Consider the following 26360-nt stretch of genomic DNA (forward strand, 5'->3'; position numbering starts at 1 on the left):
AAATTCATCATGATTAAAACTCTTTCATATGGCAGTCAGTCCCTGTCAGAATTACATATTTTTGATACATTTGAAGAGATTGAGGTCTTTAAGTAGACAAATATTATTCAAAACAACAGCTGTTTATTGAATGTAACATATGACATCATGTGAATTGTATCAAATATCAGATTAGATCACCTGACGTACAACACTGTCTATCTTTCCAGTGATTTTATGTTTTGTGATGTTGTCATTAGGGTTATCTTGGTTTTAAAAAATTGGGGATGTTGAGTAAACCTTAGAGTTAAGGATGGGGGTTATCAAGGAGAGGAGTTCCCTGTCAACTCAATCAATTTATATTATTATTTTATACAGCTTTCTTTTCTTTTCTGTAATTAAAGGTGTTTTTTTTTGTCTTTGGAATATTTTATGTAGTTATAAACCCCACGCCTGTGACTTTGTATGATCTACTATCAGTTCCAATGCTAGATGCACAAATAAAACAGCTATGAAAATGAGTCCTGAATCCAAAAGTAATTTAAACAATGCCTCTTTATAAATTAAATAAATTTAAATTTAAATGTATGTGGAATAAAGAAGCTCATGAAAATATATATATTTGAGAAAAAAATTGAGGCTGTGGGTTCGAAAGATGTGGGCATTTATGGAGCAGGTGAGGTATAAAATTCAAAATTCAATTACTGCATTGATCATTTAAAAGCATGCTTGTTTCCTTCTCTCATCGCAGAACTACTTTCCAACATTTTTCACAGGTGGACAAAAATGCACATCCAGCCTTTTTTCAATCATACTTTAACTCTACAAGAAGTTTTCAGCTTTTACAATTAGAGTTGTAATTGTACACACAATTACACCTCTAATTGTAAAAGCTAGAGTTTTACCTGGTACGATATACAAGTCCAATTTTCAAATTGTATCTGGTACAGCATTGTACAGATAAATTGTACAATGCTTCTGTCCCTTATCACAAAAATGTGTATGAACTACACAGCATCCCCCATGCTGAGTTTATTCTTACACTGGAAAAAGTAATTTTATAATTGATTGTATCCAGACATGGAAAAAACGTTTCTTTAGATTTTTCTCATTTGACCTGAAAGTTGAATGGCATTTTAATGGGTTTCATTGTCCTTTCGGTCTGGAAATATACTTAAAAAAAATAAATTAAAAAAACTGTTTATAATTCCAAATGAAGGAAATGAACTTTCTTTTCACAATAAACTCCATCTTTTGCAGTCAGGTGGTTTTACAGGGAATGGTATTGACAGCTGGTGCTCTGCAGGTGTCACTGATGGTTACAGTCTACACATTCCTGCAGACCTCTCCCAACGGCTCTGTTCACACATTCCAGAGACGCACAAAAACTCTCAGAATGAACGCACGGATTGGGATTAATATTGAAGTGAAGGGGAAAGCTTATGATGTGTTGGGCACACATATTGAGCCATATTAACTTAATACCACCTGTTGTCATGCAGTGTATACACGCCCATGCTGCAGAAATAATGTGTTTATATCAAGCCAGGGGCTAAGATCCAGCCTGAGGCGTTCGCCGGCACATAGAGACGGGTGGTGCCCCCATAGGGGTGTTTGCTTAAGGCCCACTTTACGACCATGATGATTTTTCCAGACCAGACCTCGGCCTGAAATGCAGACAGGAATGGGCTCAGAGCCAGCAAGCTGCTACTCAACCTTAGGGATCATAATCATTTTGACAGTTTTTTAGAAGTACGTTAGCTTGTCTTGGTGGGTCTATGCTACTAATCAGATAACCGGTACGTTTATTGAAAAAATGGGGAATACTAGCTGGATAAAAACTTTTTTTATACATTTAAAGGGGGAATATTATTCAAATTTTCAGGTTAATAATTGTATTTTGTGCCTCTACTGTGACATGTTTACATGCTTTAAGGTTGAAACATTTCTTTATTTTTCTCATTCTGCCTGTACTGCAGCACCTCTTTTCACCCTCTTTCTGAAACCAGAGCCCAGTCTGCTCTCATTGGTTAACTTTTCGGCTTTGTTGTGATTGGTCAAATGCTCATGTGCAATGTTTTGGAGTGATAGCCAATAGAAGCATGAGTGTTACTTGGTGATGTCACTATTCTATGGAAGTTAACAGAAAAGTCCAATGCAAGAGAGTGATTATATAGTTTTACATGTAATTTGTAATTGTAACAGAATATATTTTTAGAGTGGCTCCCCCACCCTGGGTACCACAAATACGAAGTATAAGATCATACATGAATACAGCTGAATGTAACCCCTAATGCTTCACATGCAAGAGAGTTAGCATGCAATCAGTCTCGGCATTTCCTGCAGTATTTTCATTCAGTCGGCTTCCGTGGCCTTTGAAGCTGGGCACATATTCCTCATTACATTAATGCTAATTGTAGCTTAAAGGTAAAAGCCTGAAGCCATCTGAAACTGTGGTCAAGGGTAACTTCTGCTCTGTGCTATCGCTTCAATGTGCCGTGACACTCTAATGGCTTGGTCCCAGTGCGGATCAAAGAGCTGTTTGTGGCCGACGGTGAAGATTACACTATTTGGCTGCTATGCCATTCTCTCATAGCATAGGCTTTTAGGACCAAGATGTGTATCAGCCTTGTACCCAAACAAACAAGACGTGCGTCACTGAACACAACCCTGAAATGCTAATCTTGGTATTTGCTTGGGGTATGAAATAGAAATAGCATTGGGCATAATGAAAGACAAAGAAATAGAAATAAAAAGATAGAGTTTTGGCCGTTGTGTATTTTGGCTCTGAATCTAAAAAGAGTTTAGCAACACTGCATGGTAATTTGTAGGAAATGACACAAGCCCCAACACTGTTCACGCTAATCCCCCCCAAATATGTCACTGATTAAAATTCATAATATCATATTGGACATGAAAGAGCAGGTGTGGATCCATTCTGATGTGCGATTCGCAGTTCCATTAACTTCCTTGTTTTCCACACAGTTACTCCCAGGTGGGAAACGACTTCAAAACCGCAGTCCTAATTGCGAGCATGTGGCCTCGTGCAAGATCCAAAAACCGCACTTCACTTGTCCATGCTGTCCAGTTTTCTTGGCAGAAGACTGGATTTTACAGTTCGTCTTTCAGAGAGGAGCACTTTTGGGTCACACTATAGCCTGAATATTATTTAATTGAGGCACCACACACATGGATGGTTCACTGAACAGGCCTACTAGGCAAAAAGCCAAGAGTTCCAAAGTTTTAGGGGCACCTTGGCCTTCCCCTACAATATATCACTCAAAAAGAGATGTAGCAACCAGCAAGAGACTCAATATGGCAACAAAGAAACATAAACAACCACAAAGAGATGGAAGAAAGCTGCAAAGAGAATCAAAAAGACACACAGAGACCATGAGAGGGAGAAGAAACACAAAATGACTACCAAGACTCACAAAGAACCTACAGAGACACTAAATATGGAAAAATTGACCAAAAAAAGCATTACATACTGACACACGAAACAACTACAGACACAAAAAATGACGACAAAGAGACACTAAACAACATGCAGCTCCGGAAAAAATTAAGAGACCACTCCAAATTTTTCTTACATTTGTATCTCTACATGTACGGCAGCTGTTCCAGTGTCTGTTGAACTCCAACACAGAGAAAGATTGTCAGTAGTTTATGGAAAACAATAAAAAATAAAAATAATAATTTAACTCAAAGACATACCGATAAATAATAAAACAAGAGAAAATGATAATGCTGAAGTGGTCTCTTAGTTTTTTCCGTGGCTGTATATGACCACAAGTTGGCCACACAACCCCAGGGACTAAAGATAACTACGTGAATAAACAATAACAAGTGATGCTACATTAAAAGACACTAAAAAAACTACAAAAAAGTGCAAAAAAAACCCGAAGAGACAATAAATAACTAAAAGACAAAAACTAAGTGACACAAAATGACCACAAAGAGCATAAAGAGGCTACCTGCACATTGCTCACTTGCAACATTTTCTTGCACTATTTTTTTATTGTTTATGTATTTTATTTATTTATGTTGCATTGTTGAAGGAGCCTGGGACTTAAGATGTTCATTGCCATAACTGTAGTTACTCTGCATATGACAAAAAAAGCTTTGAATCTTTGAACCTTGAATCCAAACAGCTATAACTTCTCTATAGTGTCTTTCTCCCATGTATGAAGGTGGCAGGGCCTTTTGCATGTCTGTGCCCAGAGGCCCATTATCTAACAATCCACCTTTGACCACACATAGTGAATTGAAGCCTTATCAATTGTTATTAAGACCATAACACATACATGTTCTTTCTTATTAGGTAGATATAAAGCCAAATGTCCCCATACACTCAGTGTTGATGTGAATGTATCAATCTTGTTAGACTGTGTCCTCACTCCTTACACATTGAGTGAAGGGCTGCTATCGTTCGTTCCTTTTTAAACCCTTCAGCCCTCTTGAATTGTTGCAGGAACAATGAGGCAGCTCTGGATCTGACAGCCGCGTCTCTTCAGCCCGGACCCTCCGCACCAGGCCGTCAGCTGCGGGAGGGATGCTGCTGGCAGCCGGGCAGAAGGTCCTGACAGCAGCCCCAACTCTCAGAAACCCTCCTCTTCAGAAATGAGGAAGACCAACAAACACTCTGTGTGCTGCAGAGACAATGTGAATGTGTTTACTATAGTGATCTGTAAAACAAATATAAAGTAGCTCATGGGCTATGGATCTATTTTCCACCGGTAAAAATATTTGTACATTTAATTTAACATAGGGACTTTCTATTGTGCTTTTACTGTTTTAAGTGCTGCTTTTATCTATTTGTTTCTATTTTAAACTGCTTAGAAAGAAGTCAGCAATGCGCACTGTACACGAGTATAACGACAATAAAGATGCTGATGATTATTAAACCGCGCACCAGAGCTCACACCTAATATTACACTTTCATTTTAAGTCAGGCATATTCATTTTCTACCTGCTGTTACGCAATAAAAATAAACTTTCAAAACTAAACGCCACAGAAGTGATGAAACATATTTTTAAGTCGAATCCATTCCCGCCACTAGCCAAATGAATCCTCAATAACTGTTAAAGGACATTCGGGCTCTCGAATGTAAAGAAAGTGAACTTGATGACTCTTTAATACGAAATCAGTCATTCTAAACACAACGCAAACATTTTTCTCCTCTCCGCCTAATTTACACTACAAACAGGTTGTTATTGACTCTTGGCAGAGTCAAACGGAGATGCTGGGCCGGATAACAATGCTCTCATTATTAATCAGGATGTTGTCCTTTCTCATTTCTCCTGCGAGTTAGTGTAATGGGTTAATTGAACTGTTGGATGGAAAGGGGTTAAAGCAACACTGGACCTGTATAGGTTCATTAGCTAGTGTAACTCGATACTTAAGAAAATAGCAGCAACTTTGATGTGTTTTCCTGAAACAAATACTGAGGTCCCTGCTGGGAAATCAAAACTCACCGAAGAAGAATGCAGATCTGTGGCATTTATTGTGTTCCTAAGAAAAAATTGTGTCTGTGCGCCAACTGCAAGAACACAGTCATACCGGGAAAGGTGGAATGTAGTAAAGTGTGTAAAGTGTGTAAAGTACAATAGAGAGGTGTACTTTTGTTTGTTGTATATTCATTTTATGCTACTTTATACTTCTATTTTACTACCTTTTAGAATACAATTTTGTAATTCTTACCACTAACTGACAGCTTTAGTTACTTTATCGATTTAGATTATTGTTGTACTCAAATCTTGTAGAAGTAGAAGTACCAGAGTGTAGGAATACTACATTACAAGTAAAAGTCCTGCATTCAAAAGGTAACTCAAATAAAAGTATAAGAGTTTACTTTTGCATCTTTGTAGTATTTAAACTTATGTCTATGGTCGTGTAAAATAAATGTAGTGCTGTAAAAAGCACAATGTTTGCGTATACACTCTAGTGAAGTAGAAGTACAAAGTAGCATTACAGTAAAGTCACATATAATTATCTCAAAAATAATACTTAACTACGATACTTGAGTAAATGTACTTAATTACATTCCACCACTGCTGGGCCATGACACATAACGAGTACTACTTTTGATACTTAAGTACATTTTAAAGCCAATGTACCTTTACTTGAATTATCTTGAATGCAGGACTTTAACTTGTAACAGAGTATTGCTACTTCTACTTAAGTATAATATCTGAGTATTTCTTTACCACTGATACTGGGTATTTGACAATTATTTATAAGGAGTACATTATGTTAACCCCTTTTAAACCTGAATATACGTATAACAGTTTAAGGACAAGTATGAAATATGATCAGAATGCCATGGAAAATGCCTTATGACACTTTATTTATTACACATAGTAGTAAAGTAAAATGTATTATACAACGATTCTGTATGATTTGATACGTATTATCTGGCCTGTGTAATACTAATTAAAAATGCATATGAGGCTGTTTGGTGACACCACCAACTGTCAGTAAGGCGCTTCACCTGTCTCAGTGATAATTCTGGTGAATCAGCTGCTACCTCTTAAAAAAGATCAGCCAAATGCCTCGTGCCGCCTGTGTTTACTGCAACAAACAGATCCTCCTTTTAAATTAGCATCCTAAAGGACATCGCCAAATCAAAACCACGTGTTAGCAAACATACAGCCTTCTTAAATTAAAGTTCATCCACATGCTGTCCTCCATCCAACCTCGGAAGTAAGAGCCGGCTTATTTGATTAACCCCCGTGCGTAATTACAGCGTGCGTCCTCTCCATGGTTTGCCATTTACTCAGTCATATCATTTGCACATTAGAAGCGCATTAAATGTGGCTACTAGACCCGGAATTATGTGGGGCGATCCTGCTGGAATATGCTGCATCCTGTATTTTGTATCAGTGCGCAAGAAATGTCTAGACCAGAATAAACCCAAAGGCAAATATAAGAAAACGCTCCTTTCCCATTAAATCTCGTAACATTTCCTACAAACAAAGGCTGTTCATGTGTTCCTGACAGTAGTGTTTGTTGTCAGCTGAGCTTTAATAGATAAAACAGTCCCATTCAGAGGCCACCGGGTTTGAAATAGCCTGCTGCGCCATACTGCATGGCACAAGCCCTCCAGTGCCTGCTAAATATGGAGTGTTTTTTGTCAATATTAGCGGGCCTACTTCAGCGGAAGTTTATAATTGGACACGTGTTTTCCCCGCTTTTTTGTCGTTTGGAGATCAACTGATTCCTTTGTAATGCGTTTTTAAAGCAATGAACGATCCACAAGGAGGGGTAAAGTGTTCTTAAGAGTTCCCTTTCAGCCTTTAGAATTGGCCAGAGCAACCCGCCGAGAAACATGGAGGCCCTAGAAGTATTTAATCCAGGAGATGTGCCCATGTGGGTGTCACACGGCAGAGATTCAGGCACATGCAGGTACACAGTAACGACAATCTGTTGTGTGCCTTCAGAGACTGGGAAAGAACGTATCATTTTAAATATGGAGGACGTGCTTTTCGACCTGGATCAGGATGGCACTACTGATTATGCCTTTTGGGGACAAATGGACCAAAACATCCAGTTCCAGAGCCAGCTGGACAACTTCCTGCTGGACTACAACACAGCCGGACAGCTGTCACCCTGGTCCAACCTCGGCAGTCAGTCCATGTTCCCGGACGCACAGCTGACCTTCACCGACCTCGACTTGCAGTCTCCGGGGGCAGACGCGTGCGCTGACGGGGAAAGCTCCTCCATGGACGACCCCCTGGAGGTGACCAAGCACAGTGCGCGGCGGCTGTCTGCAAACCCCCCCTATAAGGTGCAGCGGCATGCCGCCAACATCCGCGAGAGGAAGAGGATGCTGAGCATCAACTCTGCCTTCGAGGAACTGCGCTGCCACGTGCCCACGTTCCCCTACGAGAAGCGGCTGTCCAAGATAGACACCCTGAGGCTGGCCATCGCCTACATCGCCCTGCTGAGGGAGATCCTCATGTCAGGCTGCGACCCCAAGTCCTACGTAGACGACTGCATGAAGAGCGGATACAAGAATCACACTAACGCCATCTGGAACACAAGCGGTGAGTTGATCCCCATCATTACACACCGTAATAAACCTGTCAATAGCTCATGATGGAGATTTAAGTTGCAGAGGAGATCACAGTAATGTTAAGCCTTACCTCAGACCATTTAAATGTGCTGACAGGAGCATTATCCGTCTTATATTTTAGTATGGTAACTCATACAGATTATTAGAGAACCTATATCGTTTACCATATTATAATATGTATGTACTTATGGAAGATGATTAGCTCAACAAAATGTTGAGATTTTACCAAAAATGTAATAAAAATAGTTCAGAATTCTGAGAAAAAAAGCCATGATTCTGACTTAAATCTCAAAATTCTAATTTTTTTCCTCTTTAACTTTCAAATGAGGCCCTTGTCCTCCTTCATACACTTTCAATTCATCCCAAGTACTCTGACAAACACATTAAAACACAACATACCTGATCTTTAAAGCCAAATATAACTCAACATAAATATGACACGATTAAAGTTTTTCTGATTCCAACATAATCACATACAGCAAATACCTCCATGTACACCATAGACACAAAGAAAAGTGCTAAATTCACCCATACTCTTTAATAGATAAATCAAATCTAATGTTTGTCCATAGAACATATTTGTCTAAAGAAGATTGCTGTTTTTCACAGTGATTGACACAAAAAATGTGACTTAAAGCAGCTTGCTGTGTGTTTGCGGCTTCCTTTAATCCCCAGGTGTGTTTTCCTCGGGCATGAACCTCATTTGACAGAAACACAATTATCTGTGTTCTTTCTATCACCTTGCCCTTAACTAATTCTGTGGGAAACTGCGCTGAAGCCCCTTTATGGGAGAGAGCGTGTCCCCATTCTCTACCCCCAGCCCTAGGACTTGTTAAACAGTCATTAAAATGTAACTAAACTTATGTCCTGTTTTTGTCTCCTTCTTCCCCCGTGCTCCCCTTTTCCCAGACCTGACAGCCCGCCTCTCTTGGATAAAGTGGGATTAACTGAGAAACATGGGGGTGCCCTGAGAGTGGAGATTGCAGCGGAGAGGAGGTTCAGATTTGTTTCTCTGTCCCTCTCTGTCAACATGTCAAAGACAGGCATTCGTCCCGCATGACCGACATCTGCAGACTTCTCATCGGGTCACACACCTCAGGCTTTTCTAAAACCTCACCCACTTCCCCGTCCTCCGTGGCTTTTAATATTCTAATTTATTGTTGACTGGTTAATTGAGAGCCATTGTTTCTGAGGCCGGGGTGGGAAAGAGGGTTGGCATTGTTTGCCCAAATAGATGGCACTTGTTAAAGAGGGAGAGGGGCACACTGGCATGAGGCTGAATGGACTTCCTGAGGGCTCATACTTCTGCATGAAGCAGCTGAAGTGTTTTCTGGACTCACGCTCATTAGTGTGCGAGGCAATGTGTTAAAAGAGCCTTGATCATGTAAATGAGACAATGGGCGTGAGAAGCAGATCAGCGCGATGTGTTTTAGCATGTCAGGTGCAACATGGCAATAAGGCTAGGCTAAAGTATTTAACATGAAAACTCTGAAATCTCTTGTAACATTTATTTATGTATATATTTATTTATTCCTTATTTTGTGTATTTATGACAAAATACTTTTTGGGACATGTTTTTTTGACATATTTTGATTATTTATTTCATTTTTATTGTGATTTAATGTACATTTGAAGCTATTTCATGCTTTGGAAAAATGTAATTTATTCTCAAATCAGCACAGACGTCGATGTGATAATTTAATGTATTTGTATTTGTGATCAATGATCATTTCTCAGGATCATAAAAAGCACATTTTCTCCGCTTTGGTTTTCTATGATATATTTTTGAAATACGGATTTTAACTGTTTCAGGGGTTATTCAAGCACCTACATCTCTCTCTGTCCCCTGATTTCTCTACCTGTTAGTATTATGGACAAATCAAAAATTACACTTAGATCTGGATGAATATTTGTTTTCACACCACGGGGCTTAGTTAAAAAAAATCATATGACAAGCAGATCATAAATGTAGTGAACACTGGTGGACAGTAAGTCCAGGTGAAGCGCTGTTACTTACCACATGACCTGCGTCAGAGCACCAGGTGTCACCTAACAGCATGATGGATGAACCGCTGGTTGAAGTCTAACTGAACCTGAGAGTCACTGTTAAACAGGATAAAGGATAAAACAAGTATAACTATAACAATTGCCAACAACATAGATTCAATTATCATACATTCAATAAATAATATCTAGGGGACATGAAATGCTTTTGGCTTGGCAGTGGTGACACAAAATTAAAATGATACCAAACGCTTCTAGAGCTATTGAAGTGGTGAAGCGTTCACATATTCTGTTAAAAGTAAAAGTCATGCAATGAAAATGTTACCTAAATAAAATGCTGTATCTAAGGATAAGTTAAAATAAGAACAAAAATCCCCCTGCAAATGTTATACCATTATTTACCACAAGACGACTACGACTACGACTACGACTACGACTACTACTACTACTACTACTACTACTACTACTACTACTACTACTACTACTACTACTACTACTACTACTGCTACTACTAATAATAATAATACTACTACTACTAATACTAATACTACTACTACTACTATTACTACTACTACTACTACTACTACTACTACTACTACTACTACTACTATTACTACTACTACTACTACTCGTGAATTAATGTTTAAGCAGGATTCAACTGTAGTTGTTCTTTCAACTTCCAGACCTACATTTCACCTTATGGTGTCACTCAGTAAAGGTCAAGGCAACACTAACGTCATTAGGATACATCATTTGGGGAAGGGTTATAAATGGACTAAATGTCATGGCAATGCATTCAGAAGTTGTTGAGATTGAGGAAATAATCAGTCAAATGGAAAGAGTTTCCCCCATGCCTGCCATATCTACATATCTAAAAAACCGTCTCTGATCCTCTCCAGATGACTGTCAGTGTCATTGTGTAAGTATGTAAACATGGTGACACTAAATTCTATGGCTGATTTTTTATTTTGTAACAGTTTAGTTTGAAGCTCAGCAGTATAAAGCAGGCATAGGGAATCCACAACATACCCAGAGCCACAAATACAAGTGCCACAAATGGAGCCCTTAGCTATGGGGAATGTAGACAGGGTTTGAAAGTGATGTAATTGTAAAGGAAATCCAGAGACCATGTTAATGAGATGCAAACCCTATTTTTTTCATAAAGCTACATGTAAAGTACATTAGACTTACACTGTATCCCCCTGTGTGTGAGTGTTTGTGCTCTTTATCATGGGTCACTGCTCTTACAGGTGTCACAGATGTTGCCATGACTCCTACATACCGTACACCTGTATTATGACGACAATAAAAGTTTCATTTAGCATAGGATTTAGATTTCAAATAGTATTCTATAAGTACTAATTGTAGCAATCAATTTATAACAATAATAACTAATAATTTAAAGTGACCTTTGTGGCACTGTGACTCTCAGTGACCCCTGGGTCCCCCTGGTGGAATTAGTTGGGTAAATCTGCCTATGTGTCAAAATCAATAGCTTTATCAGCTGGGCTTCAGACGAAATACTTGTCTAATATTATTTAAGATCTGTGTTTTAGGGATGAATATATGCAGGTGGCACATGTGACACATACAGTTGAACAATAGGCACTTAAACTTGAAATTCACAAACAAGTACAAAAAAGTAATATGGTAGTCTAACATTTTAGAAAATGTTCTTATTTTAAACAAGTATTTTGTATGCGATATTATTTTTGTTGTATTGTTCATTCTCACAGTGGAAGAAGTTGGTGTGGAGCACATACTGTGTGTCCTGAACCAGGAAATGTTCAATATATTACGATAAATCAGTCTTATATCAATTAATTAGCTACATAACAGATATAAATCGGGGGATATGTTTTGTTTTAAATGAACCTTTTTAATACACATAATGACATATCACACATCAAATACTAATAAAATAATAACTACAATTAGAACTTATTCATGCTTTGAAAATGTAGTTAAGCATTGTGACATCAAGTATGTAATCCTTTTTTTACTACATTTTTTACATAATATTAATAAATCCATCAAAACTCTGCCATTTTTTTTAACCGAGGAGGCTCCTGAAATAAGGTTGAAAGCTCCAGAGCCAGCTTTTTTTTGGGGGTCAAATTATATAATTGGCCATTTATTTAATTAATTTTTAATGTATTCAAGAAACCACATGATAAAGTTTAGAAATTAAATGCCACCTGACACCATGAAGTGTTTTCTAGTCATCACTGTGAGATTGAGACCAGTGGAGAAACAGCTCTGAATACCATTGAGATGAGATATGATTCAGCACAGCGGAACATTTTGCGGGCCAGAATGAGTAAGACTCCTGCAGTCTGTGCTCTGCATCAGACTCCTTTTTTCTGCATTGAGTTTATTGATTTAACGTCCGCTGACAAACACTGTGAGGCTATCCTGCCATCGGCCGGCAGGTGTGTTTATCATGTTGGTGAAATTGTGGAGTCTGGGCCTCGCACTTGTAAATATAATTAATGCATCACATCCTGTTGGGAGTACATAGGGGTCTGGGTGGAGGATATCTGAAACAGCCTTGTGCAAAGGTCAGAAGTGAGTCAAATTGAAAACTTTATGGCCAAAACTGCCTACTTACTTACCATTTACATTTACTTACGGAAAATGTTCAAAGGCTGTTTTTCTGGGTGGGTTTTTAGCCATTAGGTTGAATCATAAATATAACTTCGCCACAACATACTGACTGACAGTGTTTACTGAGCCTTGGGGATAAAAAAAACAAAAACATTTGTTTGCAATGCAATTAGTGTTCAAAATGGCAAATATTGCTTCTGTATCACAGGACAGTGAGAGAAAGACGCATATGTCACCCTAACAGAGACATGGACAAACTCTATGTCTATTCGAGGATGTAATGTCTTCACAAATCCTAAATGTACAAGGGATGCAAACTTAAGACCGGGTGTGAAGGGCTCTTAATGATCAATGATATACCCTTTAAGTTTCTCTTTCAAAAAACTAAAACCCTCAAGATGCTGCATTTTGGATATCAAATATTCATACTTCCATCAAAAAACATAACGCACTGTGACAACCCACATAATGGTGAGTCAGGGCAGGTGAAACCCTACAAAGTGCACAAATGAAATATAGGGAGGATGTCATGTTGGATGGGTGGGCCCACAATTACCCAGGAAACAGCGTTTTCTCTTTTTTCAGAAGTCTACTTGGATTTGTTTCGTATCTTCCGTGGACTTAACAAATGCATTTTCAAAGCACATTTTAACCCAACACGGGAACCTTAACTCAATCCTAGCCAGGTAGTTTTGTTGCCTAAACAGTATCAGCACTGCAAGGTCTTGTGCTGTTGTTGCTGGAATTCACAGAAACTACAAACTAAAGAATGTGAACACAACAAGTATCAAGGTATGTTGTAAACAATATTTTGACAGTTCTTGACAAAGCAGACTTTTGCAGAGCGATTGTCTCAATACTGACAGGGTTGATCTGTGTTTTGCTGAATTTTCTAAAACTGCAATGGTTTAAAGTGAAAAAAAAAAAAAGTATTCACAGACAAAAAACGTCAAGATATTATTAAAAGCAATATACTAATCACTAATAAAGTGTGACAGTGTCTACTACACAAGTTTGTACACTTCTAACAGCAGCAACCTGTGTTGGTTTCTCTTTCTCAGGAGTACGGTTTTTCTAATTGTGTAAAAGACTTCATGCGCACACAAAAGTGAATACATTCCGCAAAAAGGCCTAACCCAGACAACCTACAAAAAAAAACTACCACAACTCTCAAAAAAAATAAAATATACTGACTCCCCAGAAGCCTCGCACTCCGCCCTCATCACCATGGTGACCCGGTGTGTTGGCACTTTAATAGCTGTGAAACTCTAGTTAAACAGCTCACCTGTTTTTCTCATTATGGCTCGTCATCAGAGACCCACGCTGCTCACCTCGGAGCAAACAGCTCAGGTCAGAGTGTGTGAAGGAGAAATGCGGTGTCGTCTTTACAATGTGTCCCGATGGGCCTGCCCTCAGGGGCCCCTGAACAGTGGGGGGCCACGCATTTGAAGCCTTCTCAGATGAACACTGGAACATCCAATAATATCCTCCTCGGATCAGAACGGCAGCCCTCCTGGGGACTGTAGCAAACACACTGTGTGGAGAGAGATAAACAGTGTCATCTTGTCTGTCACTCAGGTGTTTGAAGTGTGAGCTAAAGAGCTATCAGGGAATGCAAACATACACCACATAACATTTAAATGTGTCGATGCTTTTATCCAAGGAAACTTACAATAAGTGAAAACTACCAGGAAGAAACAAACATAGAATCCTGCAGGTACATTACCTTTCAGAAAGCCAAACCATTTTCAGTGCCGAGGTGCAGCGAGCAGGTGGGTTTTCAGTCTGCGACAGAAGATGTGTAGATTTCTGCTGTCCTGATATCAATGGGAAGTTTGATCCAATTTGTTCTAATTTGGAGAAGGGGTAGCAAAGAGGCGTGTTTTTATGTAGGCATACCTGATGTCGCTGCCTGATCCGTATCAGAATCCCAATTTTCTCAGTGCACGAGGGAAAATGCAGTTACTTCTGTCACCGCTCTTGTTTTATGGCGTTGTTGGAAAATACTGATATCAAAAGGAAGTCTCTTCTCCTCCCCTAATATAATGTAATCACTTTCTAAACCAAATAATTAATTTGGATTTAAATGTATGTACCCTTTGTCTTTCGGATACTGGATGATTAGAATGTCTCTTCTTCCTTGTAGTATAACTCAAATATTTAGTTTGTCTATGTCAATGATGCCCTGAGTCGGATTTTGACAGCACAAGGATGGGATGTGCCTTGTTGTTGATGAAACTGTTGGTCAATACATTTATTTAAAAAAATACTCTTTGATATTATGGATTTTTGTGTAGGTCTGTTCATAAATGCAGAAAAGTTTGAAATGAAATCATTTCTATTACATGACTAGTCAATTTAACTACTTTGATATACTTCATGGAGTGTCATGATAAGTATGGTTTAGCCATGTCCTGGAGGTAGGAAGAACCCTATCAATTAACAGCACGGTAGGCCAGTACGAGTGTATTGAAGCAGATATGGGCAACCAGTGATGGGAACGGAGGAGAGGTGTATTGTGGGAGAACAAAGGTTAGTGGAAAACTAGTCCAGCTCTTGCATTCTGAAATAGGTACAGAGGACAGATGGCGCTTTTATGTGGACCAGCCAGGAGGGGGTTAGGGTTAGGGTTATATATCATTATGCTTATTTGGGCAGCAGAGAGAATTGCATCATAGCTTAATAATCAAACAGTTCCCTCTTTAATCGAGCTGAAGGTGTTGTTGGTGACACAGGTGACATTGAGAGAGTGACAGTAGACTGTAAGTGCCACCCCTGTGTTGACATCCGGTGATCTTCACCCTCATTGTTCCAGCCCAATCAGCAGAACAAACAGCACTACTGTTTGCCCAGCCTCCTCCAAACTGCCCAGTCTGAGTCTAAGGCTACCCCTGCACCTGGCTGCAAAATCGCACTGCGAGCCCTGGGCAACCCGTCATGCTAACCTTGGCACCAGGGTCACAAGTGCACTACTAATTATGCAACACTATTTGCGCAACAGGCTGCCCCATCAGCACGGACTCTCGGTCATTTGTTCTGCAAATTTACTCTGACCCTTTCGACAAGACCTACCCCCGTCCTTTCCTTCGAGTTGGGCCTGTTTGAAGTTCACATTCTGGAAGTAGCACATGCATAATGAATATAATGGTGATATAGCCAACATAATTGCTCCGGCAACACTGTTTTTCGTTACTGTCAAGTCAATGAAGTGCGTTTGAGTTGAGCGTGGGTTGAGTTTAGGGCTTAGGCCAAGAGTTCTCTGTTCTTGGACAAAACCGATCATATAAACAATCCACAACTAATACATGTGTGTATACATGAGTGTTAATGTGTAGCTCAGGTGGGAGAGCAGGTTGGACATTTATCATGAGGGTTGGATCTAAATATCCCTGTACACCTGTCGAAGTGAGCATAAAGCGCATGTGAAATTCCTATTATGGGTATTTTCTAAACATCCTGTTGATTTTCAGGTTACTTTTGATGACAGTTAGTGTTTGGAACTCTTATCTAACAGATACAGCATGGGCCTGAAAGGACACAGTACTGTATATCATGATTTCTTCACGCACGACTTCTACCATAGGGTGTAAAGCCGCACTGATTTGTACTGAGCCGCACTTCAAAGCTTGTTCATTGGACGGCCATAACTCTATAGGGCAAAGTACAGAGCATACAGGTTCTTGGGGGTGGTGGTGGTGTTGGGGTGTATGTCTGCCCTGTCTCCACCCTCCATCTCCAGATATCAAAGCCAACTCTGACAGCAGGGGTCTCCGGCATCCCGGGCTCCTTTCCACACAGGAGACAAAGCACCGAGCGGCGGGTCTGCATCGTATTAAACAAAGCCTAAATGCTTCAAGCTGTTACACACTCCCCAATGAAACCTTTATGAAAGGGCCCCTAATGCGATTTCAGAAACACCTTGTCATCAGCCCTTTGGGCAGCAGAAAGCAGAAGTGTGGATATATGAATGAATGGCGGTCACTGAAGAACCACTCCATATATGAATGGAGGTGCCTATAGTTTTATTGCCCAACATGTACCTCTCATGGATATTGCGTGTTGTTTCATTCACTGTAGATGGCTTTGGCTAAACACAGGCTTTTATAGGGAACACTGGCTGTGACTGATAATGTAAAGCTCCACTCTTATTGTATAACATAAATGAAAGCTTATGTATGTGTGTGTTGCGACAAAGCAATTACCACAAAGAATTTGAGTAACAACAAGCAAGAAAACATGGTTAACATGTTCTGGTTGGTACCCTTGTTCTTGTGAAGTTCTGCAAAAATGTGTTTTTTATATAAAGGTCACAATGTCTGTCGAACATATTTATTTGCTTAATTCCAAGTCTGCATGCAGGTTCTTATTCAGAACAAACATGTGAGTCACATTTTCCCAATTTACTGGAAAAAAGCTGCGCAATTAAAAAAGTCATGGCTTTTTTTTTGGTCAAACTGTCTTAAGCAATCCAGGACTGAAATGCTAAAAATAAAATATTTTTTAAATTCGATTATGGCGAGCCGTTATAAACCTTTATCTACGCTGGCCACCGCCTGAAAACGAGTTGCGTCGACCCCATCAGGAGAAACACGCTGCAGTTTCAAAAGAAGATGCAAATTAAAAAACTGAAATGTGCCAAAACACATGCAAATTAAAAAACATGACCAATTTGACAACACATGCGCACAGCTGGGACAGCAGCGCTTGGTAACGTTCGGGATTATAAAGTCGGCCAACTGAAACTGGAAAATGACTTTAAATTTTATTGACTTATTTTCACATGATTACAGGGTTCCTTCAAATACTATTGCACATCTGCTGTAAGCTAGCTAACTAACCTAGTCATTTTGATGTACTGATAAAAAATGATGAAGGCTGACTGCAAACGGTGACAGTTGACCTAATGTATAATCCCTGAATGCCAACAAGCGTTCTGGTCCCGGCTGTATGCGTCACGTTTTAGTGTCTTTGTTTCCGTTGTGTTTTGCGCTTTTAGTTAACGCAGCACATGTTTCGTCAAGTTGGTGTATGGTCTCTAAATGCTGTGCATGTGTTTTTAAGTTGGTGAAAATGATTCTTCTTTGCATGTTTTGGCAAATTTGTGTTTTTATATTTGCACTGTTCCTAATAGAAGTGTTTTGGGACGTTGTAGCACATGACACATGTCTGCCAGCGTATCTACCGTACCAAGAAAGATAGAAGTCCAAAAAATTAACTAAGTTGAAATCTTTGATTTATTTTAAATATATTTTTAAGGTCCAGAATAGCCTGTATTGGAGAGTGACAGTGTTGAAAGGATGGGGGGGATGCACGTTGGAATCCAGCAAACGATTCCAACGTGCATCCACTGCAGCATGTCAGGTCATTTTAGTATTCTAAGTTTATTTGCTGGTGTCTTGATTCTTTTTTGTGGCTTTTTATATATATATTTTGGCTATTTCCAGTTATTAATCCCCATTCTATTCAATGGGTAATACAACATCTTCGACCACTGTGTAAAGCTAATAAGTATGATACTACCGAGTATCATTCATGCTCAATTTATTTCTTATATTACCTCCAAAATTCTCCGCAATGAGAACCAGCTGGGCCTTTCCACTGCTGAACATCTTTGGCTCATCTTGAATCAATTCCTGACATACACACAGACAGACACGGAAACACACACGAGTGCATGAATGTGAAGACAGACATAGGCAATGCATTCAAAAATCAGGTGATAGCGTAAACTTTGCATGAGTGTATAAGCCACACACACACATAGAGAAGCAGACACATTCTGAGGGTTTCAGATCCTCTCGCCAAGATCATTCGGGGTGAGCCTCGCAAGTGTTTGTAGGGGTTGAAGTCAAAGGTGACCGATCCTGGCCGGCACATGGACAGTAAAATTCCACTCATCACGCGGCCTCTAACAAATCATCTCTCCCATAACTTCCCTCACACATCCACAGCCCTCTCTGTCAGATCAAAGAGGGCGGAAACCATCACACATCTATAAGTTTGGCCTCTTTCCTCTTTTTGGTCTGCATCCTTCTTTCCTCCCAAACTGGCTTTTATCTCTCAACACCTCTCGGATTCACTTCTTGTCTCGTGACCAGTTTCTATTTACGAGGTTGACGTGAGGGCAGAAGGATCGTGCGTGCAAGCAAGGGACATGGGTGTGTTCTCTGGGCTGATTCAGGCTGTGCCATGGACTCATGTGGAGCTTCTTTTAAAAGGTGTCAGACAAGATAGAGGTACGTCATTCTGCTCGGCTGAGTTACAACCGGAGCTCATCTTTGATCTGAGAACAACATCTTCGACCACTGGTCATCCCTCTCTACCTCCCCCCCTAGACTCTCACTTCATTTTGCTGTGTCTGCCTCTCTGTCTCTTTCCTCTTCACCTCTCTCAGGGGGATCCTGCGACAACCACAGACACCCAGAATTCCTCTCTTCACCAATGAGTGCAGGGTGAGACACACATGAATCACTGACTGACATCCAGAGAGGACAAAAGAGCGAGTAACCCCTTCAAAATGTTTTTGCTGAGATACCCTAAATTATCAGGTCATGATAAGGTTTTAATGCCTTATCAACGTCAATGGAAAAAAATGATGTCGATTTTACAAAAAATATTAGTTTTATAGACTTGTTTATGGCATCTGGTATCTTATTTATTAGAAGGTCTATTATAGTGTATTCGTATATATAAACGTAATCTATTATCATATTAATTATATTTTAGATGTATTTTATAGATATATATTTCTAATGTTGATCTGTGCATATTTATTCTTTATTTGTATTTCTTTGTTTATTATTACATTTTTGTATTTATTATTTGTGTTTTTGTTATTTTTTTTACTCATCTGCAATGCCTTTTTAAAATGCGGCTGCTGTAAGAATCTCCCAATATAGGATAAATAAAAATCTCATCTAAAGGACAGAAGTGTATATGTTGTAGAGCTAATTTTGCAAGAATGTAAGCATATTATCATGTTGAAGCATTCTCATAGTTTTCCCACATGATGTTTTTGCATGGGAATATGATCCGGATTGAATTGTAATAGGCTCAAGCAAGCTGTCATCCTCATCATCCATTGTTTGCCTCTTTGAAAACAAGCTTGCTTATCATTGCCCAGAGAGTACATACAGTGGGTGGAAAAGTGCAGGGCCCCCTCATGCTCTTTTTCTCCTCATGTACCCAGACGATGTGCAGGATCTGCCTCTCACTCTGCAGCCTCCTCCCCTGGGCATGAGGCCTCCTGCAGCTGAACAGAGTGCAGGAGGTCAGAGGGCATATTCACGGAAAGTGTGCATGTTCCTCCTTTCATGAAAACGCACTTCTTCAAGCATTTCTTTCATTTCTGCACATGTGAAACATTACCTGCTTTATAAAGAAGTAGAGCAGTAAAGTGTAACCACACTGCGACCTGTGCTGACGCATACCAGGGTCTGAAGTAAGACTGCTGGCACTGAGTAAAAGTAGAGTGACAGTCACTATTACCAGAGGGAGCCACAACACAAAGCAGAGCCGGAGGGGGCTTCATTGAAAACGCAGGATATGTATAAATACCAAGCCAATAGTCTTGGGATTAAACAACATTGTGCAACTTTCAGTTTTCAGTTCTGCAACATTTACAGAGACCACTCTCCCCGGATGTGCAGAACAAACAGAGCATGCTCTCAAGATATTGCAGTTTGATTATTTTGAGGGAATTTAAGTGTATGCTACAGTGTGAATTAGCAAAATTGCTTCCTAATAAGAGGCAATTACCAAGTACAATTTGTCTCGCACTAACAGTTGAAGCCTTGTTTTCTCAATAATTTCAGGAACATAATCCAATGTTATGTTTTGTGGGAAAAGAAGCCTATTTTACGAGAAGGTTAAAGTTGTATTTTATTAAAACAAGCTAAACTGATGTCTACTATGTGCATAGATGAAACACAAAAAGAGAAATAACCTTTTAGCTAACTCGAATGTCATTAATGTGAACTGTTCAATAAAGTAATAAAATAAAACACTGAAATTAGGCAAATTAAACAGATTTCTCGTACCTAAAAATAAATAAATAAATTGCAAGTAAGATAGGTGATTTATGTTCATTTATGATAATAATAATAATAATAATAATAATAATAATAATAATAATAATAATAATAATAATAATAATAATAATAATAATAATAATAATAATAATAATCATTGTGAGGTGCCTTTCAGGACGCCTCACAATTAATTGAATACTCTTAAAGGTTACAAAAAATATGTACGACCCAAGACATATACATAAGAAAATCTCTTATTGTGTTCAAATGAAAATGACTGGGTTCAGTCAAACTCCAGAAGAATATAGACCTGCAGAAATCTCTGGAGGTCAGTCAGCTGATTTGGACCAACTCTACGTTTTGGCGCTGGATACATTCAGCTGTATAATGCAAGCCACCTGCGCTGTGGGCAGGGAAACATGACATGACAGATGAAGAGGTGGACCGCTGACATTACGCATGGAGAGACCGTCCAGTGGATTTATCCGCAGAAACCGGAGAGCTGCTCGGTTAGTTTAAGCCTCCTTCCTGTTTGACTTCCACAATATAGGAACTGTGAGAGCGTACAGAGCTGATTCGATTAAACATCAAGCGTATAAATTTCGCCAAGTCTGACGAATATGTGCGTAAATCGCTCTCCAAAGAGCACACACTTCAGTCTGAGGAGGGAAACATGTTTACTGTAAATGGATGGAAAGGCCCGCAGAGAATGGCTGGACTATTGAAAATGTATGAGGGAATAATATGAAATCTACAGCAATGTACATTGATGTGCACCGTCTTTGCCGAATAAAAAAATAAAAAAATAAATTAATTAAATAAATAATCAAGCCAATTAAATAAATTATTTTTGGTGTCCAAGAAAATTATATTTGATTGAAAAAAAAAATCTTGCTAGTCAGAAAGGTGACTTCCTTTAATTCATAATAATATTAATAATGATGATAATAATAATAATAATAATAATAATAATAATAATAATAATAATAATAATAATAATAATAATAATAATAATAATAAAATATCTTTAAGATAAAAATTGTCAATTAAAACTGTTGGTATTAATCCAACCAATAATTCATTGTTGGCTTACTTTTGGTTTCAATAATTAAAATAGACAAAGAATCACGTTTTGATGATGGCTCTGACTGTGCGTAAATATATATAAATATCTGACCTATCCCGCAGCTTCTGACAGTAAATTCTGTCTTGTTCTGCCAGCTCCATCAGACACATGAAACCATGACTGGTCCCTCCTGCTTATTAGAGGACCAAGACGCGCGCTATGGCTCCCCCTCCACCCTGAAAACCCCACCCCTTCTACTCCCAAACCTATTTAGCATCTGAAACCGGGATAAAGTTTCCAAAAACTTTTAAGGAAAAAAGTTCATGCGTGAGGAAAGCGTGCCAACATCCAGTTTGAAAGCAGTTTTCTGCCACAGCGAGAGGCGCAAAGAGCGAGAATATCATCCCCTCATCTTAACGGATATCTACATTTTTTGTAACCACGGCTTCAAAGGTGGACGGCGTTTTTTCTGCTCTATCCCTGCATTTCTTCAAGAGAGAAATGGAAGAGGGCTCCAGTTCTCCGGTCTCCCCTGTGGATAGTCTGGTGACCAGCGAGGAGGAGCTGGACAGACAGCAGAAGAGCTTCCCGGCGAAGAAGAGACACAGCAAGAAGGGCAGCGAGGACAGCAGCGGCAGCAGCCCGGGCCCAGGTGAAGCGGGTCAAGAAGGCGAGTCCGAGCAGCAACCAGTCCTACGAGGAGCTGCAGAACCAGAGGTGCCTGGCCAACGTCCGGGAGAGGCAGCGGACTCAGTCTCTGAACGAGGCCTTTTCGTCTTTGCGCAAAATCATCCCCACGCTACCCTCGGACAAGCTGAGCAAGATACAGACGCTGAAGCTTGCCTCCAGGTACATCGACTTCCTCTGTCAGGTGCTGCAAAGCGACGAGATGGACAACAAGATGTCCAGCTGCAGCTACGTCGCGCACGAAAGACTCAGTTACGCATTCTCCGTGTGGAGGATGGAGGGAGCCTGGTCTATGTCAGCATCTCACTAGCAGCTGGAGGGGCTTCACTTACATTGCCAAAAGGGTGGGTACCACAACTTTGAGGAAAGATATTCGTGTATTATTAATACATATAGCTTTAGAAGGAGCATACTTTGAAAGTAGCCGCCAAACATAAGTAAATTACTAAGAAAAGTACTGGAACACATATTAAATAATTATTGAAAGGTATAATGTGGGCTAGAGTTGCACATTATACCTTTCAATGAGTCAGAATTCCAGATTTGTATCTAATAAAGGGATTTTTTCCATCCATAAATGCCTCAAACGTTCGTGCACAACAAGCTGTTCGCCAACATTTCAAATCCACATGCCCAAAAACCTGCCTGTGCTGCCCGCGCTTCTTAAGTGAGTGACATATTTCACACTGAGGCCTCAGCATCTCTCCAGCGCCTCACTCTGTGTCCTTATCCGGATGCTGCTGTATGCGCAAGGCCTACTGCGTGACCCACAAGCAACTGCTCCATCAGTTAAACGTGGATAGATTCAACTTAGACTCAAAACAATTCAATGTAAGTTCAATTAATAGTGAGACAAACATAATATTATTTCAAGTTTGGAACAATGAGTTGGCCATAGGATGTATGCATAATTATATAATCAATAGTTTTGGTTTAACACATTTATAATAAGCCTTGCTGACCAAGAAACGACGTTCTATTTTCTGAGCAGAAACGCATTCAATCAGCCAGTTGTGACTTTTGCACCTAATCCCTACTCAATCCCTTTTAACAGCTTTTCATGCTGAGTGGGGTAAAGGGAACACCAAAACGCAGCTGTAGTGCCATCCTGGGTAATTTATATCCACAATAGAGTGCTTTCCTGCGCGCAGACCGCAGGAATGGGCAGTTCGGCTGGACATGAAAGTTCAAGCCAGTGCAAGACAATAAAAAACAGAGGCCTGCATTAACAGGCAGGCAGAGCTCTGGTCACGATATTTTGCAAATTTGCAATTACTCATGTCGTGAGAGCAGTGATGCAGCAGGAACTCTGACAGCTGAAATGAGAGTTTTTTGGTGATTTGATTGAATTTAACTTAAAATAGTAAAACAAATAAAACAAGGCAAGCAGCCAGCAATAACAACCTACTAAATTGTAACATCACGACATGATATATTCATGTCAATTCTCAGGATGTTGTCTTTTATAAGTAAGTCTGGGTTATACCCAAATATAATTTATTTGACGCAGCGATGGCTCTTTCAGAATAAAGGCACATGTTTTGTAATGGAAGGCTTTTCATTTTAAGATCTACATTTTAACATCAATACATGTTTCATGTAGTAAATGCTAAGGAAAGGTCTTTTTAAAGTCATGAGTAAATAACAACATAATTTATCAGACGCAGCTATAGCTCTTTCAAAATAAAGGCCCAGGAAGTATAATTTCAGGCTTTTATTTTAGGATCTATATAATAACATTATGACATTTTTCATCTTGTTATTTCTCGAAAAATGTTCTTTTTGTGTCAGTTTGAGTTTATAACCTTGACTAATTTGTCTGACGTCAAATAGCTCTTTCAAAATAAAGACACAGTTATTGTAATCACATTTGATTTATTTAAAGATCTAAGTTATAACATCATGGCAGGTTAATTCTCAGGAAATTGTTAGTCTAAGTTTGTAGATTGTAATTTAAAGCTATTTCTTGTAACATGGTTACAATAAAGCTTCCCAGGGAAATGGCACACAGTAGGTGACACTAAACAACACGGTGAGTAAAATAAGCAGGAGCACGGTTTGTTTGGTTCTCATGGGCCTGACATGTAGTTAGCAGACCGCCCATCAGAGAGGCTTTGTTGTTTTATAACTAAACCCGATGCCGTGGGGGAGACCAATAAGCTTCATTACAGTTATTCGTGTAAGCACTGTACATTTGAGGGTCTTTTTTCTTGGTTTAATTGACCTCTGTGGAATGTAAAAGAAAATAACAAAGCATTGAGACGTGTAGTTAGCCATTATAACAGACTTAGGAAGTTTTTTTCTCAAAATATATGGCCAAAACAGAAATTAAACACTCTGAATACGTATTATGTATAGTAGGCTATTGCCTGTATTAGCATAGGACAAATAGTACCAAAATGATATTATTCATAAATAACTAAAGAAAGTCTGTAAAAATAGCATTTACCAAACGTAACTTCACTGCTATATTTATATTCTGGCTGTGGGATTAATGTTGCTCCGAGGAATTAGATTGTATTGCTTTAGGACTGTCCGCTAATCCACAGCGAAATGAAAACGCGTGCATTTACTCAGGTGTTTCAAACTGAAAGCCAGAGAAACTGTGGTTTTCTTTATTTCACTGCAGCTGTATTTCATTCCGATATAAAATGTTCCTGCTTTTCTCTCGCCATATGGTTTTACTCAGCTCGGTGGCTAATAACTGATTCATTAATGACTTCCCACATGCTAAGCGAGCCAGAGCAGCTTAAAAAAACCACCAGATTTAGACATAAACACAAAAATTACCAAAAACAATAGGTGGTGCGTAAATCTAGTTGGTTTCAATGTTACATTTTCCATTGTAATAATAACTTGTGTCTCTTTCTCCACCACAGACTGTTTACTTCTACAAAGTATGAAGACCAAAGGGATTATTGAAGAACTCATGAACCTCAAAGGCACGGCCGAGAGACGTAATGTGACCCACAACTACAAACTCTGTGCACAGTGTCTGTGTTTGTGTGTGTGTGTGTGTGTGCACAGTCATCACACCGCTGCTGACGGTCTGGAGCTGTTGGTGGCAGAAAGAGAGGGAGGGGGATGCAATACTGAGCGCATATCTCGGCCTGCATTTCAACAGAATCCACCTTTTAACCGTGTTTCTAGAAGGATTTATATTTTGTTTTGTCAAAGACTTTAAGCCTAATTATAAAATATATATAAATGCATATTGTACATACCCGTTTAAGTACGCCTATAGCCTGTAAAGGGACTAATGCAATTTTAGAGTCTTTTGCTGCATGGATTTATTTTACCGACTTTCTTTAGCAAAAAACTCCGAACTCCGTCCAATGTACATTGTTGGTTTGCTTATTTATTAAAACACATATTTTTGAACGAAATATGGTGGAATTTTTTTTATTACATTAGGGTAGAAGAATATAGCATGTAATTCGGCTGGATGAATTTTGATCAAATCTGTTTTTTTCACTGCTGGGTGTGAGAACGTCCCCCATTTCCTCTTTGTATGGAAGGAAAATGCAGACGAAAAAAAGAAAAAAGAAAAAAGAAACGACCATAAAAATACAGCTTCATTAACAGTGGAGGAAATTTGAACCAGTTTCAAACTCAGCCATATAAACTGCGTGTCCGCTTAAATAACGACTAATCATTTCAAATGGCGATGGCTTTAACGAGCAGGGAGCCCCAGCAGCCCAGATAAGGACAATAACTCTCAGCTTTAAAACAGGCAGGAAACAGAGGATTGAAGAAATTCCTTTGAATCTGTCCCGCTCTCTCTTAAAACATTAAAATTGTTTACATCTCGCTTTCCCAGACGTGGTTAGATGCAATCTAAAGGCTGAAAGGAGCTCATTGTTAGCGTAGGGGCTGCTAAATACTAGGTTGAGTCTCTGTTGCTCTTTC

The 26360-nt window shown here is 39.3% G+C and overlaps 2 protein-coding genes across 2 annotated transcripts; both read left to right on the forward strand.

Annotated features, from left to right (window-relative positions):
* Positions 1 to 7311: 7311 nt before the first annotated feature.
* LOC134867663 (pancreas transcription factor 1 subunit alpha) lies at positions 7312 to 9928 on the forward strand. Its single transcript, XM_063888394.1, has 2 exons — positions 7312 to 8028; positions 8967 to 9928. Exons 1-2 carry the CDS (start codon positions 7350 to 7352, stop codon positions 9002 to 9004), a joined length of 717 nt encoding a protein of 238 aa, XP_063744464.1. The 5' UTR covers positions 7312 to 7349; the 3' UTR covers positions 9005 to 9928.
* Positions 9929 to 22068: 12140 nt separating this feature from the next.
* twist2 lies at positions 22069 to 25837 on the forward strand. Its single transcript, XM_063887125.1, is given in 3 exon segments — positions 22069 to 22412; positions 22414 to 22795; positions 25331 to 25837. Coding segments are annotated over 2 exon segments (495 nt in total). The 5' UTR covers positions 22069 to 22265; the 3' UTR covers positions 22762 to 22795; positions 25331 to 25837.
* The last annotated feature ends 523 nt before the right edge of the window (positions 25838 to 26360 follow it).

Source organism: Eleginops maclovinus, chromosome 7 (genome assembly GCF_036324505.1).
Source record: "Eleginops maclovinus isolate JMC-PN-2008 ecotype Puerto Natales chromosome 7, JC_Emac_rtc_rv5, whole genome shotgun sequence".
NCBI lineage: Eukaryota > Metazoa > Chordata > Actinopteri > Perciformes > Eleginopidae > Eleginops > Eleginops maclovinus.